Genomic DNA, 15,155 nt, shown 5'->3' with positions numbered 1-15,155 from the left:
GAGCTGTTACACAAAGAAACCCTGTCTTGAAAAAAATCAAAAACCAATAAATAAATAAATAGAAATAAAAATCTAGAAAGTAAATAAACTGGTTAAACAGATATTTAAACACACTATACACATAATAAGTGAGCAGATTTGATATCAAATTTCTTCCGATTGAGCATAAAGGCAAATGCTCCCCGAGCCACACCCCCAGTGCAGCCGAGCCACACCCCCAGTGCAGCAAGTACCCTCAGGAAAGGAATAGGAATGTTTGGTGGGGCAGTTTACCTTGTTTATCTTTGAAAGGAAAAAGCTCAAACCGGGCGGTGTCGTGCACACCTTTAATCTCAGCATTTAGGAGGCTAAGGCAGGAGGATCCCTGAGGCCAGTCTGGTCTACAGAGTAAGTTCCAGGTCAACCAGGACTATTCAGAGAAATCTTTTCTTTAAAAAAAAAAAAAAAAAAACAGAAAAAAGCTGGGCGGTGGTGGCGCACGCCTTTAATTTCAGCACTCTGGAGGCAGAGGCAGTTGGATTTCTGTGAGTTTGAGGACAGCCTGGTCTACAGAGCGAGATGCAGGATAGGCACCAAAACGACACAGAGAAACCCTGTCTTGGGGGAAAAAATTAAACAGGAAAAACTCTCACATCATAAAAACTTACATGATTCAGTCATCCAGACATGATGACCCGTGATTTTAATCTCAGTACTCTGAAGCCTGAGGCAGGTGGATCTCTAAGAGTTTGAGGCCAGCCTGGTCTACATAGTGAGTTTCAGGCCAGCCAGGGCTACATGTTAAAACTCTGTCTCAAAAACAAAACAGCCATGGAGCTGGAGAGATGGCTCAGAGGTTAAGAGCACTGACTGTTCTTCCAGAGGTCCTGAGTTCAATTCCCAGCAACCACATGGTGGCTCACAACCATCTGTAATGAGATCTGGCGCCCCCTTCTGTATACATAGTGAATAAATAAACCTTAAAAAAATCTTAAAACAAACAAACAAACAAACAAAAAAACAGCCGGGCGGTGGAAGCACACACCTTTAATCCCAGCACTTGGGAGGCAGAGGCAGGCAGATCTCTGTGAGTTCGAGGCCAGCCTGGTCTCCAAAGCGAGTTCCAGGAAAGGCGCAAGCTACACAGAGAAACCCTGTCTCAAAAAACCAAACCAAACAAAAACAAAAAAACACATGTACATATGCCCATGCTAGCAAGACCAAGAAAAACATTAGAAGACAGAACTGTGGGTATTTTCTAGAACGGGCATGTCTCTGCTCGGCAGCTCATATCACAAGGAGAGTTTACTCCCTCTAAAATAAAAAGAGGGGAAGCATTTTGTCTTGTTTTTAAGTAATGTGCTCCAAGGACACTTGTCTTCTGTAGTTTCTATTCCCAAACTTTGGGCTAAAAATTAATCTGAAAGAGAAAACTCAGCTGTGGAGGAGAGCGGGCGAACTGAGGGTTTAATCCCACTTCATTCTTTAAATTCAGTCACTGAGAGGCCAGGATGAAGGAAACATGTTACCAGACACTTGTGGGACACTTCATTCTCCAGGCCAACAGTCGCAAGGGAGGTTGTCCTGGAGAGGACAGCCAGGAGCCCAGGATTAAAGGACTTCCCAGGGGCTGGTGGAAAGCTAAACTCCATCTTACAAGCAGGAGGTAGGCCCTGTGCGGTCCTTCCTATGCAGCCCTAACTGAAGAAAGTGTTGCTTTCTTCTTTCCCTGGAGAGACTTTCCCCACAGTTCCTCAGAGGCCTAGACCTACCCAAAATAAAACCTGGCTTGCCAAATGACTTTTCCCTTTCCAGAAAGTTCTTCATGACCCACTATAGCTCCATCACTTCCCAGACCCCTGCCTGACCAGGTAGGTGAGGAGAGTAGGGAATTTAAAGACACCTATCAGGCTGTCACCTGAAATAAAAATGAGGACAATTTATTTTAGAGTAAACCTAGATGAGAATATCAGGGCAGGACCAAGACTCGGGCTCTGAACCTGATCCTCAGCCGTAGATGGGGAGATGGGATTAGAAAGTGCTTTTCTGGTGAACAGGCTTGCTTCCTGCTCACCTAGAGAGCATGGGCTCTGCAACTCAATAGTGGTATTTAGAAATGGTTTAGGCTGAGGGGGGATGGCCACGCCTTTTAACCCCAGCACTCAGGGAGTCAGAGGCAGGTGATCTCTGTGAGTTCGAGGTCAGCCCTGTCTACAGAGTGAGTTCCAGGACAGCCAGGGCTGCTACAGAGAAACCCTGTCTTGATAAACCAAAAAAGAAAGAAAAAAAATGGTTTTAGGTCCTGGGGATATGATATGGCTTGGTCCACAGGGTGCTTGCTTGTTATGCCTAAGGCTGTGGTGTAGCTAGATCGACAGTCCTACATAAGCCTGTTCAGGTAATCCCAGCTCTTAGGAGGTGGAGGCAGGAGGATCAGATGTGTGTGATCATCCTCAGCTATGAGTTTGAGGCCACCATGGGGTATATAAGACTGTCTCAAAAAAAAAAAGGTTCTCTAATTCTCTAGTGCTAGACACAGTAGCACAACAAGGTATACTGTACTGCTAATTTTACACACACACACACACACACACACACACCACTCTATGGCAGTCAGAGGACAACCTGCAGGGGTCTCTCCTTGTACCACTGTTTCCGCTCACATGAGTCCTGGGGTCAAAGCCAGGTTGTCATGCTTAGCAGCAAACACCTTTACCAGCTGAGCCAACTCAGCAGCCCGCGATTCCTCTCTATAAACAATAATGGCAGAAGTGGGCTTGTTGGAGCCTGGTGCTGGACTTTAAGCTCTGTGGTCTCCAGCTCACTCTTCCCAGGAGCACCTACCTAAGGGATTTCCTTTGCCCAGTTTACAGTCATGGGAAGGAGAGGGGGAAAGAAGAAGGGGTAGGAGAGGGGGAAGGAGAGGGGGGAGGAGAGGGGGGGAAGGAGGGGCCACTGACTTGCTGGAAGACACAGCGTCAGCCATGCCGGCCCTCCATTCTTGCCATCCTTTAGCCTTCCCCTCTTCAGAACCTTCGACCTCCACTGACTTTAGTTCCCGAATGAACGAAATCAAGGCTTCAGTGACCATTCATCACTAGATTGAAGGTCCGAGGCTGTTTCAAGGCTGCTGAGGTGGCTCGGTGCGGCAAGGCACTTGCCACCAAGCCTGATGATCTGAATTCAATCCTGGGACCCCTCACGGGACAAAGAGAACCAACCCGGGCAGGCTGTCCTCTGACCTCTGTGTGTGCTTCATAAGCGTACATGAGTGCACCGCGCGCGCGCACACACGCGCACACACACACACACACACACACACACACACACACACACACACTAGTGCGCCCTAACTTGTCTTATCTCAGAAGTACACCAATAAATAAATAAATGTGATAAAGAAAACCACGAAGAGTTAGTTGGGTGGCAAAGACCAAGGCTTTCTCCTCAGCAAGCACTCAGAAAGAAGCCTCTTATCTCCAAGCACCCGGGGCTCTTCTGCTCCACTGTCTCTACACCTCCTCCTCCCTCCCCTCAGGCTCCACTGTCCCAAAGCTGTGTCCACAAGGACCTTTGACCCCAACAGCGAACTAGCAAGCCTTCATTCTCTTCTGCAGCTGTCCGCTCCTTTACAGGTCTTTTTCTCAAGATACACTTGTTTTCCAACCATTGTCCCACGTGGAAAACGGGCCAGCAGGTTTGGTGACCAGGACACCCTGGGTGGTTTGACCTGTGGGGAGTGGAGGCCAGCGGTGCAGATAGACATATGGTATTCTCTGTTCTCAGAGAGCTCTAAACACATCATCTCTACAAGAGACATGGATGGGCTTCACACAGATAACACAGTAAGGAACTGGGGAAACGGTTCAAAGATAGAACACTTAACTAGCACACACAAAGCCCTGGTTTCTATCCTCAGAACCACCAAGAAAAAGAAAGCAATAAATATGGTAGGGCCAACATAGTACAAATAATTGAAGAGAAAACCCATCAACTGACTAAAAAGGTCTTGAATGACATGCTGTTGATAATATGTTAATAATAGTGACAGGGTTTTTTTTATTGTGGTGTTTTTGGGTTTTTTTTTTTTTTTTTGGTTTGGTTTGGTTTTTGGTTTTTCAAGACAGGGTTTCTCTGTGTAGCTTTGCACCTTTCCTAGATCTCGCTCTGTAGACCAGGCTGGCGTTGAACTCACAGGGATCCACCTGCCTCTGCCTCCTGAGTGCTAGGATTAAAGGCCTGTGCCACCACCATAGCCTGGCAGTGACAGTTTCTTTTTTTTAACCATGATACATACATACACACACACACACACACACACACACACGCACACGCACACGCACACACACACGCACACGCACACGCACGCACACACACACACACACACACACACACACACACACACACACACACATATACATAGCCCAAGCTGGCCTCCAACTCATGATCCTCCTGCCTCAGCTCCTGAGTGCTGGGATTACAGATTAACCCAGAAGGCACCCAATCTTATCTGATCTCAAACTAATCAAAGTTAGTCCTGGTTAAGGACTTGGACGGGAGGTCTGCTGAAAAGACACCTCATATAGTATTGTTAATTAAGAGCAAAAGGAAAAAAAGATACACAAATTTTCTAAGTAATTACTGCTCACATACGATAAGATACCCAATGTAATGCTTAAAATGCAAATCAATCAATCAATCAATAAGCAAGCAAGCAATGGGCAGGCAAGATAGCCAAGCTTGACTGACATGCACTAATCCCTAGGACCCATGTAGTTGAAGGACAGGACTCCCACAAGTTCTCTGCTGATCTCCACATGTGTGCATGGTGTGCAGACACTCACACACACTCACTCACACACACACACACACACACACACACACGCACACACACACACACAAATAAATAAATAGATAAAGTCATAAAATTGAATCATTGGTCTGGGAGTGAAGGTTCCATGTATGCATGGTTTACACACACACACACACACACACACACACACACACACACAAATAATAAATTTTAATCATCGGTTTAGGAGTATAAGCTCCACATGTGTGCATGGTTTACAGACACTCACACAAATAAATAAATAAATAGACATAATAATAAAATTGAATCATTGGTCTGGGAGTGTTGGCCCTGTGGTACAGTGCTTGCTTGGCCTGCTCAGGACCCTCAGATCTTACATGCTACACACAAGTATAATTATCACCAAATACAGCTAAATGGCTGACAGAGAAAAACATATGACCACTAAATGGTCCCAATGGATGGGACCAATACCTCAAGAGAGATTTACAAAGGGCATAATAAAATTACTGTAACCAAGCCTCCAATGAAATGCTTTTATTTATTTATTTACTTACTTACTTACTTATTTTTGTTTGTTTGTTTTTGTTTTTGTTTTCGAGACAGGGTTTCTCTGTGTAGTTTTGGTGCCTTTCCTGGAACTCGCTTTGTAGACCAGGCTGGCCTCGAACTCACAGAGCCCCACCTGCCTCTGCCTCCCGCGTGCTGGGATTACAGGCTTGCACACCGCCGCCCGGCAGAATGCTTTCTTTTACATTAAGAGTGCTTTGTCCATGGGTCTCTTCACAGCACCAGAACCGTGACTGAGACACCACACAAAGATTTTTATTACAAAAATAAAATCTCATCTGAAAACTGGCAACACCTCATTTTGAGAGACAGTGAGATACACAGGGCTGGGTGGCGTATGAGACACTCTGCCAAGAAGATGTGTAACATTTTAATGCCATAACTCTATTTGTTAGGTCTATAACTAAAAGGTAACAGCCGTATATGCAAGGATGCTTACCAACGTTTAATTTCTAGACAAGTGCTCTACCACTGAACTATATCCCCAGTCCTCCGAGTTTAATTTTTTAAAAATTATTACATTAATTGTATGTGTGTGTGCACATGCCCATGCCATGGCACATACGTAGAGGTCAGAGGACAGCTTTTCAAAAAATCAGCTCTCTCCTTCCACCATGTGGGTCCTGGGGACTGAACTCAGGTTGTCAGTCTTGGTGGCAAGTGTCCTTGCCTGTTCAGTCATCTCACTGCCCTTCAGTGTTTAATTTCCAACAACAATGACTGCTCACTATAAAACTGGCCAGAGCTGGGTGGTGGTGGCGCACGCCTTTAACCCCAGCACTTGGCGGATCTCTGAGAGTTTGAGGCCAGCCTGGTCGACAGAGCGAGATCCAGGGCAGCCACCAAAACTATACAGAGAAACCCTGTCTCAAAAACAAAACAAAACAAAACAAAAAACTGGCCAGAGTAACAGAGTTTATGGTACAACACTATGTTATTCCAGTTCTAAAAGATGCATATATAAAATACATAGAAGATTAGTGGCCAGGCTGGCAAGATAGTTGAGCTGGTAAGGCACTTACTTGCTGCCAAGCCTGACTATTCCCACCAGCAGGACCCAGGGGGTGGGAGAAAACTGACTTCCAAAAGTTGTCCTCTGACCTCTGCATGTGTGCCCTAGCAAGAAAGTGCACCACACACACAACTAAATAAATGGAATTAAATAAGCACACACACACACACACACACACACACACACACACACACACGATATTAAAGGAGACTTAAATTTGATTTCTGAGTTTTCTGCCCTTTGCTCTGTTTTTCAGTTACTTTCTTGAGTTTCAGCTAGATACTATTTTAATTTGGCAGAAACATTATAGCCACAATGAATATATTTACACACATTGTATGGATGTAATCACATAGTAGTTACTACAGAGAAGATGAAAGCATGGAATTTGGATAATAACTTTTTTAAAGACAGGCTTTCTATAAAACTTTGGCTGGCCTGGAACTCACAGTGTAGACCAGGCTGGTCTCAAACTCACAGAAATCCCCCTGTCTCTGCTTCCTGATTAAATTCATACACTCCAAACCCATATAACTCACTTTCAAAATTATAATTCTGAGAGCTTCCTTTCTCCTTTCCTTCCTTTCTTTTTAAAGACAGGGTCTCAAGCATCCCTGGCTATCCTCCCTCTATGTAGCTGATGACCTTGAACTTCTGATAACTCCTGCTTCTCAGAGACCTGGGATTATACGTGTGTACCACCACACTTGGTTTATGAGGTACAGGGGGTCAAACCCAGGGCTTCCTGCATGCTAGGCAAGCACTCTGGTAAGTGAGCTATGTCCCAGCCCTTCCTAACAGCTGGATCTTCTAAACAGTCTACACTTTCTGTAATGAACATCTAGTATATTACTAGTCAGTCAAGACAATACATTTGCAAAACTGAGACGAATGGAGTGAGACAGAGGTAAATCTGGGATGCACAGGAAGTTCCACAAACCTTGGAAACAGAGACACTCTGTCTCAAAACATCAAAGACACATAACTTAAAGTATGGAGGGATTGAGGGAGTGTGGCTCTACGCGAGAGCACTAGCCTGTTGTGCAGGGGGCCCTGGGCTCAACTTCCATCGCTATGAATGAATAAATCTGTAAGCATCCAAAGGAATTACACCACATTAACACAGGCAGACAGATGGAACCACAGGGTGGGGCCTACACTTTCTACCGTTCGCTCAATGACAGGGCGGGGCATGATGAACACGACCAAAGAGAGACCTTAAAATGGGGGCAGGGGACAAACACACAATGTCCCTGTTCACTGCTCACCCACCAGCTCACATGGGACATGGCCCCAAACAAGACCCACATCAGCTAGGTGGCCTCATTCCTTCACTCTCAAACTTAAGCAAGAAGGGGTGCTGGGAAGTGGGTGGGTGGGGGTGCTGATGAGGAAAGAAACTGCTCAAAGAGTAAAGTTGGCAGCATTTAACCTTCACCCAGTAAGAAAGGACAATGACAGAAGCCACTGTGCAAACACACAAGGGACTGCTTCCAACCGGCTTGTCACCTGCCATCAATGGCCAACAGCCACCACAGAAGGAGTAGTGAGTGCTCGGCCTACAGGGGTGAAGCCTGCCTTCCTCGGGAGCAGATTTCATGCAGGGGTAGCCCAGGTACTTCCATTCATCGTGAGCTATGGACCCGGGCAAGGTCAAATCCAAGAGGTAATTCTGCAGAAGGGAGGCAGCTTTTTACCAGGGCTCAGCTGCCCCTCCCAGATTCCAACTCACAGCAGAGGAGGAACCAGTGAGCTGGGTGATGGCAACCAGATTCATTCCAGTCCAGGAGTCGGTGCTAACTACAGTCCCATCATCAGGACAGACACCAGTGAAACTCTATCCACCAGGCCCAAATCTCAGACACAACCACTACTTCATGATCCGAGCCCCACCCAATGGCCCTCGGGAGATCTATTCATCCACAGCCTGGAGAAGGCAAAGTGTAAAACTGTCTTCGACCTCCCGAAACCTAAGCGACAGAAACCATCAGCTATTTCTGTCTTTTTCTCTTAGAAAGCTATTTCTTTTTTTTTTTTTTCTCCTTTTTTCCTGGGGAAGGGATACACTTCTCAGGGACTGAACCTCAAACCATGTGCACACTAAACAACACTGTACCATGGAATTATAGCCCCAACATGGGCACCTGCTTCCTATCTGTAAGCACTTGCCCAAAACATCTTTGAGAATAATCATCTGAACAATTTTCATCCCCGGTTTTTATATTATTTATTTATTTAGTGTAGGGGGGGGGTGAGTCATACACATATCACGACACGTGTGGAGGTCACAGACAACTTGCAAAACTCAGTTCTTTCCTATGATGTGGGTCCCAGGGACTGAATTCAGGGAGTCAAACTCTGCACCTTTACCAAGAGCCACCTCACCAGCCCTGATTTCTATCCTGTAATCAACTCCTCTACGCGGCAGTACTTCATAACGGTAAGCTACATAACTGGCTCATGGGTCTGACAAACGAAACTCTCAGAAACGGGAACATGGGGTGGTGAGATGGCTGATTGCTGCCAAGTCCAAGACCTGAGTTTCACATGGCCAAAAAGAATGAACTCCTCAGCCCTCGAGTGTGTATGCGTACACACACAGAGAGATACAGAAATGTAATCACACACACACACACACACACACACACACACACACACATACACTTATACAGATATATAACGGAATCACAAACACACAGATATACAGAAATGTAATCACACACACACACACACACACACACACACACACACACACACACACTTATACAGATATATAACGGAATCACGCACACACATACAGATATAAACGTAATGAAAAATTTTAAAAGAAGTATTGAAAGCTGGACCCAGAGCACAAGCCTATCCATAGTCTCAGCACTTCTTAGGAGGTTGAGGCAGGAGGATCTTGAGTTCCAGACTAGCCTGGACTACATAGCGAGACTCCAACTCGGAAAAACAACAAAGAAACAGAACCTGGAAGGGGGAAGGGGAGTGGCTGCACATGGCCACCATGCCAGGCAGGTCCCTTACCTTCACCCTTTTAAACACCCCCAAATCAGACTTTCTTACTTCCCACAAGAAATCACTGAGGGCCGGGCGGTGGTGGCGCACCCCTTTAATCCCAGCACTCTGGAGGCAAAGCCAGGCGGATCTCTGTGAGTTCAAGGCCAGCCTGAGATCCAGGAAAGTGAGATCCAGGAAAGGTGCAAAGCTACACAGAGAAACCCTGTCTCAAAAACAAAACAAAACAAAACAAAAACAAAAAAACACAACAACAACAACAAACCAGAAATCATTGAGGTTTTAAGAATAAGAAATAGCAGGTCAGCATGCTAGAGCCATGGTGGCCTAGGCAGCTAAGGGCAATTGCTCTCCAGTGGGTGGAAGCCAGACCCTGAGCTGAGGAGGACATAGGCCAGCTGTTACTCCATAAAGGACAGCAGACCAGGTATCAAAAGTGTAACAAAAGCACCCCACAGTAACAGCAATCGTGACTTTTGGAGGCTGTGTGAGGAAGGATTATTACAAGATAACCCGCACTTGACCTCTCCCCTTCCTTCCTTCCCCCTCCTTCCTTCCTTCCTTCCTTCCTTCCTTCCTTCCTTCCTTCCTTCCTTCCTTCCTTCCTTCCTTCCTTCCTTCCTTCCCCCTTCCTTCCTTCCTTCCTTCCCCCTTCCTTCCTTCCTTTCTTCCCCCTTCCTTCCTTCCTTCCTTTTTAGGCATGTCATTCTGTCATCCAGGCTGCCTTTGCCTATGGAGTAGGACTCCAGGCTCACCTCACTACTCCCAGATCAGTTTGCAATATTTCCATTTCCCCAGGGAAGTCATGGTGGTCCTGTATGGATGGGGAGCCACACAACACAGCGTATCAACAGAATCGGAACCCGTGCCAGACCCCTAAGCCTGTACTCTGTCCAGAGTTCCGTGTCAGAGCTAAAGAAGCTAAACAGGGTCTGGGACACCATCTGCTAACTGCCCGACTCGTCCACCCACCCAGGTTCCACCCCTGTGGAGGCCTCTACCTTGATTGAGGTATGTCAGGGTCTCTTCATGTAACTTCACAGCTGGAGAGGTGGCGGCGCACAGCACGTACTGGAGGGGCGGCAGGCGGGTCCCATTCTCGGGGGACAGCTGTGGTTCCTCCTGCTTGAAGATGGGCAGAGCCAGCACATCCCTGGAAAACACAGACATGGTGAGATCAGAAGCAAAGCTCACGAACGCGGAGCAATGTCGGGCGAGATGGATGCAGGCCATGGTACCAAAGAGGGCTTCAGAGTCCAGTGTGACATGCTCATCTACCTCTTTACCCACCAGGCCCAAATCTCAGACGCAACCACTACTTCATGATCCTAGCCCCACCCAATGGCCCTCGGGAGATCTATTCATCCACAGCCTGGAGAAGGCAAAGTGTAAAATTGTCTTCGACCTCCCGAAACCTAAGCGACAGAAACCATCAGCTATTTCTGTCTTTTTCTCTCTTAGAAAGCTTTTTTTTTTCTCCTTCTAGGGAGGGATACACTTCTCAGGGACTGAACCTCAAACCATGTGCACACTAAACAACACTGTACCATGGAACTATAGCCCCAACACGGGCACCTGCTTCCTATCTGTAAGCACTTGCCCAAAACATCTTTGAGAATAATCATCTGAACAATTTTCATCCCCGGTTTTTATATTATTTATTTATTTAGTGTAGGGGGGGGGTGAGTCAGACACATATCACGACATGTGTGGAGGTTACAGACAACTTGCAAAACTCAGTTCTTTCCTATGATGTGGGTCCCAGGGACTGAATTCAGGGAGTCAAACTCTGCACCTTTACCAAGAGCCACCTCACCAGCCCTGATTTCTATCCTGTAATCAACTCCTCTACGCAGCAGTACTTCATAACGGTAAGCTACATAACTGAAGAACCAGTGGTCTCCTCGCCCAAATGGACACACACCTCCATCTCTTCCAAAAAGGGGGCAACTGGCTTGTTTATTTGGGCTTTTGTGGTGAGGAGGGGGTTTGAGACAGTTTCTCTGTGCAGCCCTGGCTGTCCTGGGACTCGCTCTGCAGACCAGGCTGGCCCCGAACTCACAGAGATCCACCTGCCTCTGCCTCCGAGTGCTGGGATTAAAGGCGTGTGCCACCACTACCACCACCACCCTGCTTGGGGCTTTGTTGTTTGTTTTTGTTGTTTTTTTAATTTCTGACATGTATTTTAGTTGGTTATCTGTATGTGTGAGTGTGCACAGGCACACGTACATGTGAACAACTGCATACAAGCGTGCGTGCTAACACCAAGATCTTTTGGGAGCCAGTTCTCTCTCTCTCCAACATGTGGACTCCTGGGATTGAACTCAGGTCATTAGACTTGGCAGCAAGCACCTTTACCTGCTGAGCCCTGCTGCCAGCCCATAGCTCCTGTTCTAAAGCTCATAATGATCTCTCCAAAATACCATGAAGATAGAAAACCTTGATTTCAGTTTTTTTACCAAGCGGCAAACCTTAAAATACTCAGAGATTTGTTTCCTTCATCTCTAAATAACGTTCCCTGCACCAAAAACATCAGCGCTGGGCTGGGGAGACAGCTCAGTCATCAAAACATTTGCAAACACGAGGACTTAAATCAATCCCAGAGCCCACAGCCTACCAAAGCTGAGCGTAGTAGCACACACTGGTAACCCCAGTGCTGGGGAGATGGGACAGGATTGACCCCCGAGGCTCACTGGCCAGCCAGCTTAGCCTACTTGTCAAATTTCCGATCAGTAGGTGACCCAGCCTCAAAAAACAAAATGAATGGTACCTGAGGAACACTACTAAAGACTGGCCAGCCATAGTGGCCCACACCTTTAATCGCATCACTTGGGAGGGAGAGGCAGGTGGATCTTTGTGAGTTTGTGGCCAACCTGATCTACAGAGAGTTACAGGATAGCTAGAGCTACATAGTGAGACCCTGTCTCAAAAAATAAAAACAAAGAAAACAATACCAAAGGCAGTCCTATGGCCCCTACACACATGCACATACATGTACACACACCATCACATACATGAACACATCAGCCTCCAATCACCCTGTGGCAGAGGAATTGGTTTCTAGACTTTTCAGGAGGGTATCAGTGTATTGCCCAGGCTAGCCTTGAAACTCCCAGACTTAATGAACTGTCTCACCTCAGTCTGCTTAGTTGCCGGGACTTCAGATAATGTCCTTGCAAGCAACACTGAAATCCGTGAGGATCAGAATGACCTGCATGCAGGCAGGCAAGGCTTAAAGATTCTAAACTATGTTGCCACAGAAACAGCTACCAAAAGGTGTCCCGCCCTATCTTGATGACCCTCCTCCCTCCATGGTCTGGGCCATGAATCAGATCAGCTGACCCCACTTCACTGCATAATCACCAGTACAATGTGTTCCCTGTACACCATCATAAATGAGTGTCCACAAAATACAACCCAGCACACACCCCAACTGTGTCTAGCAAATTCTCAGAAAGCCTGCCTTTGGGCACACCTGGGAAACCTTCCCCACATGGGCTCTTCTGCTATTCCTGTCTACTGCCCAAAGAGAGCGAGAGCAGGACTGGCCAGCTGCACCCTCACCAGAAGCAAACCTTCCTCCCCCTTCTCCAGGCTGGGCAGTTATCAAGGAGCTCGGGAAGGAGCGAGCCATCCTGCTCACCTAAGAATTGCATAATTTCATGTTTGTCCAGACCATGTTAAGTTAATAATCCATGCACTGTTACTTTTAAATTTAAAAAAAAAAAACGAGGGGGGTTGTTAAGAACCGTCACTCAACACTAACTTGTTTCTGGCCCGGTGTCCTTATTTGCCAAGGAATAAAAGTCACCAGAACATCAAACAGAAAGGGGAGGGAAGGACTGGAAGGCCATTCACTATTCGGTGAAGTCAGATGGCTGCAGAACTTCTAGAAGAACAGAAATAATAACGATAAACAAGGAGGGCCAGAAGTTGTCAAAATGGAAGAAGTGTAAGTCCCAGGGTTCATCCCAGCACTGTGGAAAATTAAATTAAATTTAAAGCATTTTTTTAAAAAGGAAAGCAAAACAAAGAAAAATATTAGGTCTGTTTGAAAGTAAAAATACACAATAATAATAATAAGAAGAACAATAAAAACAGCTTCCAAGAGGGGAGTATGGGCTGTCTTCCCCCACTACTTTCTCAGGGGAGCCAGCCTGGCTTTGTAGCGGCTCTCAGCCCCAATGTTCCTTCCTCCTTCCATGCAAAGGCCAAAGCCTAAAAGTAGCTGAGCTGGCTCACAAACTTCCATCGCAGGCACAGATGAAAAACCACCTTTTCCTCTCACAAAACCGTCTCCTAATGGGATGATGTCTTATGCATCTAGGTTTCCAATATGCTTCCTTCAGCTCAAGGTCACCTTCAAATTCATTTTTAAAACAGGATGAGATACCTAATGGCCACTCACTACAATTCAAAAGAAACTACAAGCAACCCTACAGAGTGTTATACAGTTAACATGTATTTACTCTGTACCATTTTAACAGTGGGCTTTGCATAACCCTCAACACACCGGGATCTGCAGTCTAGACCCTAGGCTGATTGCGCTTTCTGTGACTTGAGTTCAAACAACTGAAGATACACCAGTGAAACCTGGTCAGTCCTTGGCTTGCTAAGAAGGGGGTGCCTTCCCAGAGGGTTTCTGGACATAGATGAATCTAAAGCTGGAAAGTACAAATAAATAACAGAAAATCCAAGAGGGGAGATTTGGGGGTCCAATGAAGCACTTAAGGTTCTGTAGTTGGGGTTGACTTCTGCTTGCCAGTTCACTTTTTCCTGAGCCCTTTGGGTTAAGTAAGGCACATATAATAAACTGTGACTAGGATGGAAATAAAGACAGGTTGAAGCTGGTTCTGGCGAGTTCAGAAAATGAAATGCCTGCCTATTAGCCCTCCAGCCAGCTGCACCACAGTGGAAAAAGAATCCCGTAGTCACCGAAGGAAAAAGCGGGGGGAGGGTCTACTTCCTAAAACAGAGAGTTCAGACAACTTTGCAAAACCCGCAGGACCCTCTCCGCTTGAAGCACGCAGAGAAATCCCCTCAGAAGAGATTTCGGTGAAGCCGGGGCCTTGGGGGCCACACCAAGCTCACCCCGGCAGGGACGGCTAGCCCCTTGGAGCCCCGGCCCGCAAGGCTGCAACGCAGACCGGCTCCCGCCACCCACCTGTGGGCCTCTACCGGCCGCAGAAAGCAAAGAGCGGGGCCTGGCTTCCCGGGACCCAGGAGCTCCTGATGGATGTGGCAAGTTTATTTCTCCAAGTGGAGAAGGAAGAGGGAAGGCTGCGGGACCCGGCCGGGGACGCTGCGAGCGACAGGGAGACCTCGCAGAGTCGCCCCGCGGGCATCAGCGCGCCGCCTCCCCGATCGGCACCCAGGGGGTCTCCGGGAGGGTCCCCACCCTGGAGGCCGCACTGATCCGTCGGCGCCCTGACCCGGATCGCAGGCAGGTGCTGCCCGGTCTTACCGCAGGTAGCTGCCAGAGTTGTGCTGGTTGTAGTGTTCAGGCTGCGTGTGCCAGAACAGCATGGCTGGGCTCCCGCAGCACCGGCTGGGGCGTGGCACCGAGCTGGACGCCGCGTCGCTGGCCACCAGCAGTCAGTCCAGCCCAAAGCAGCACTCGAACCCGAGCAGCCGCCGGGCGGCGCCTTTTATGGGCCTCGGGTGGGCGTGGCGTTCTGGGGCGTGGCTACCGCAGGTCCGCCCCCCACGGCTAGCGCGGCGGGAGGGCGGCGCTGGCCACACCTGGCTGAGCCGTCCTGT

The 15,155-nt window shown here is 47.5% G+C and overlaps 1 protein-coding gene across 1 annotated transcript in view; it reads right to left on the bottom strand.

Annotated features, from left to right (window-relative positions):
* Tfcp2l1 (transcription factor CP2 like 1) overlaps nt 1–14,921 on the bottom strand; it is a 57,114-nt gene extending 42,193 nt beyond the window's left edge. Inside the window, exons 1-2 of the mRNA XM_036202785.1 lie at nt 14,860–14,921; nt 10,397–10,548 (exon numbers count right to left, since the gene is read on the bottom strand). Of these exons, the coding sequence (XP_036058678.1) occupies nt 10,397–10,548; nt 14,860–14,921 (214 nt within the window). The remainder of the gene's footprint in view (nt 1–10,396; nt 10,549–14,859) is intronic.
* Nucleotides 14,922–15,155: the final 234 nt, after the last annotated feature.

Source organism: Onychomys torridus, chromosome 11 (assembly GCF_903995425.1).
Source record: "Onychomys torridus chromosome 11, mOncTor1.1, whole genome shotgun sequence".
Lineage (NCBI taxonomy): Eukaryota > Metazoa > Chordata > Mammalia > Rodentia > Cricetidae > Onychomys > Onychomys torridus.
The sequence above is the reverse complement of the archived record's forward strand: the minus strand, read 5'-3'. Positions and strand labels throughout refer to the sequence as shown.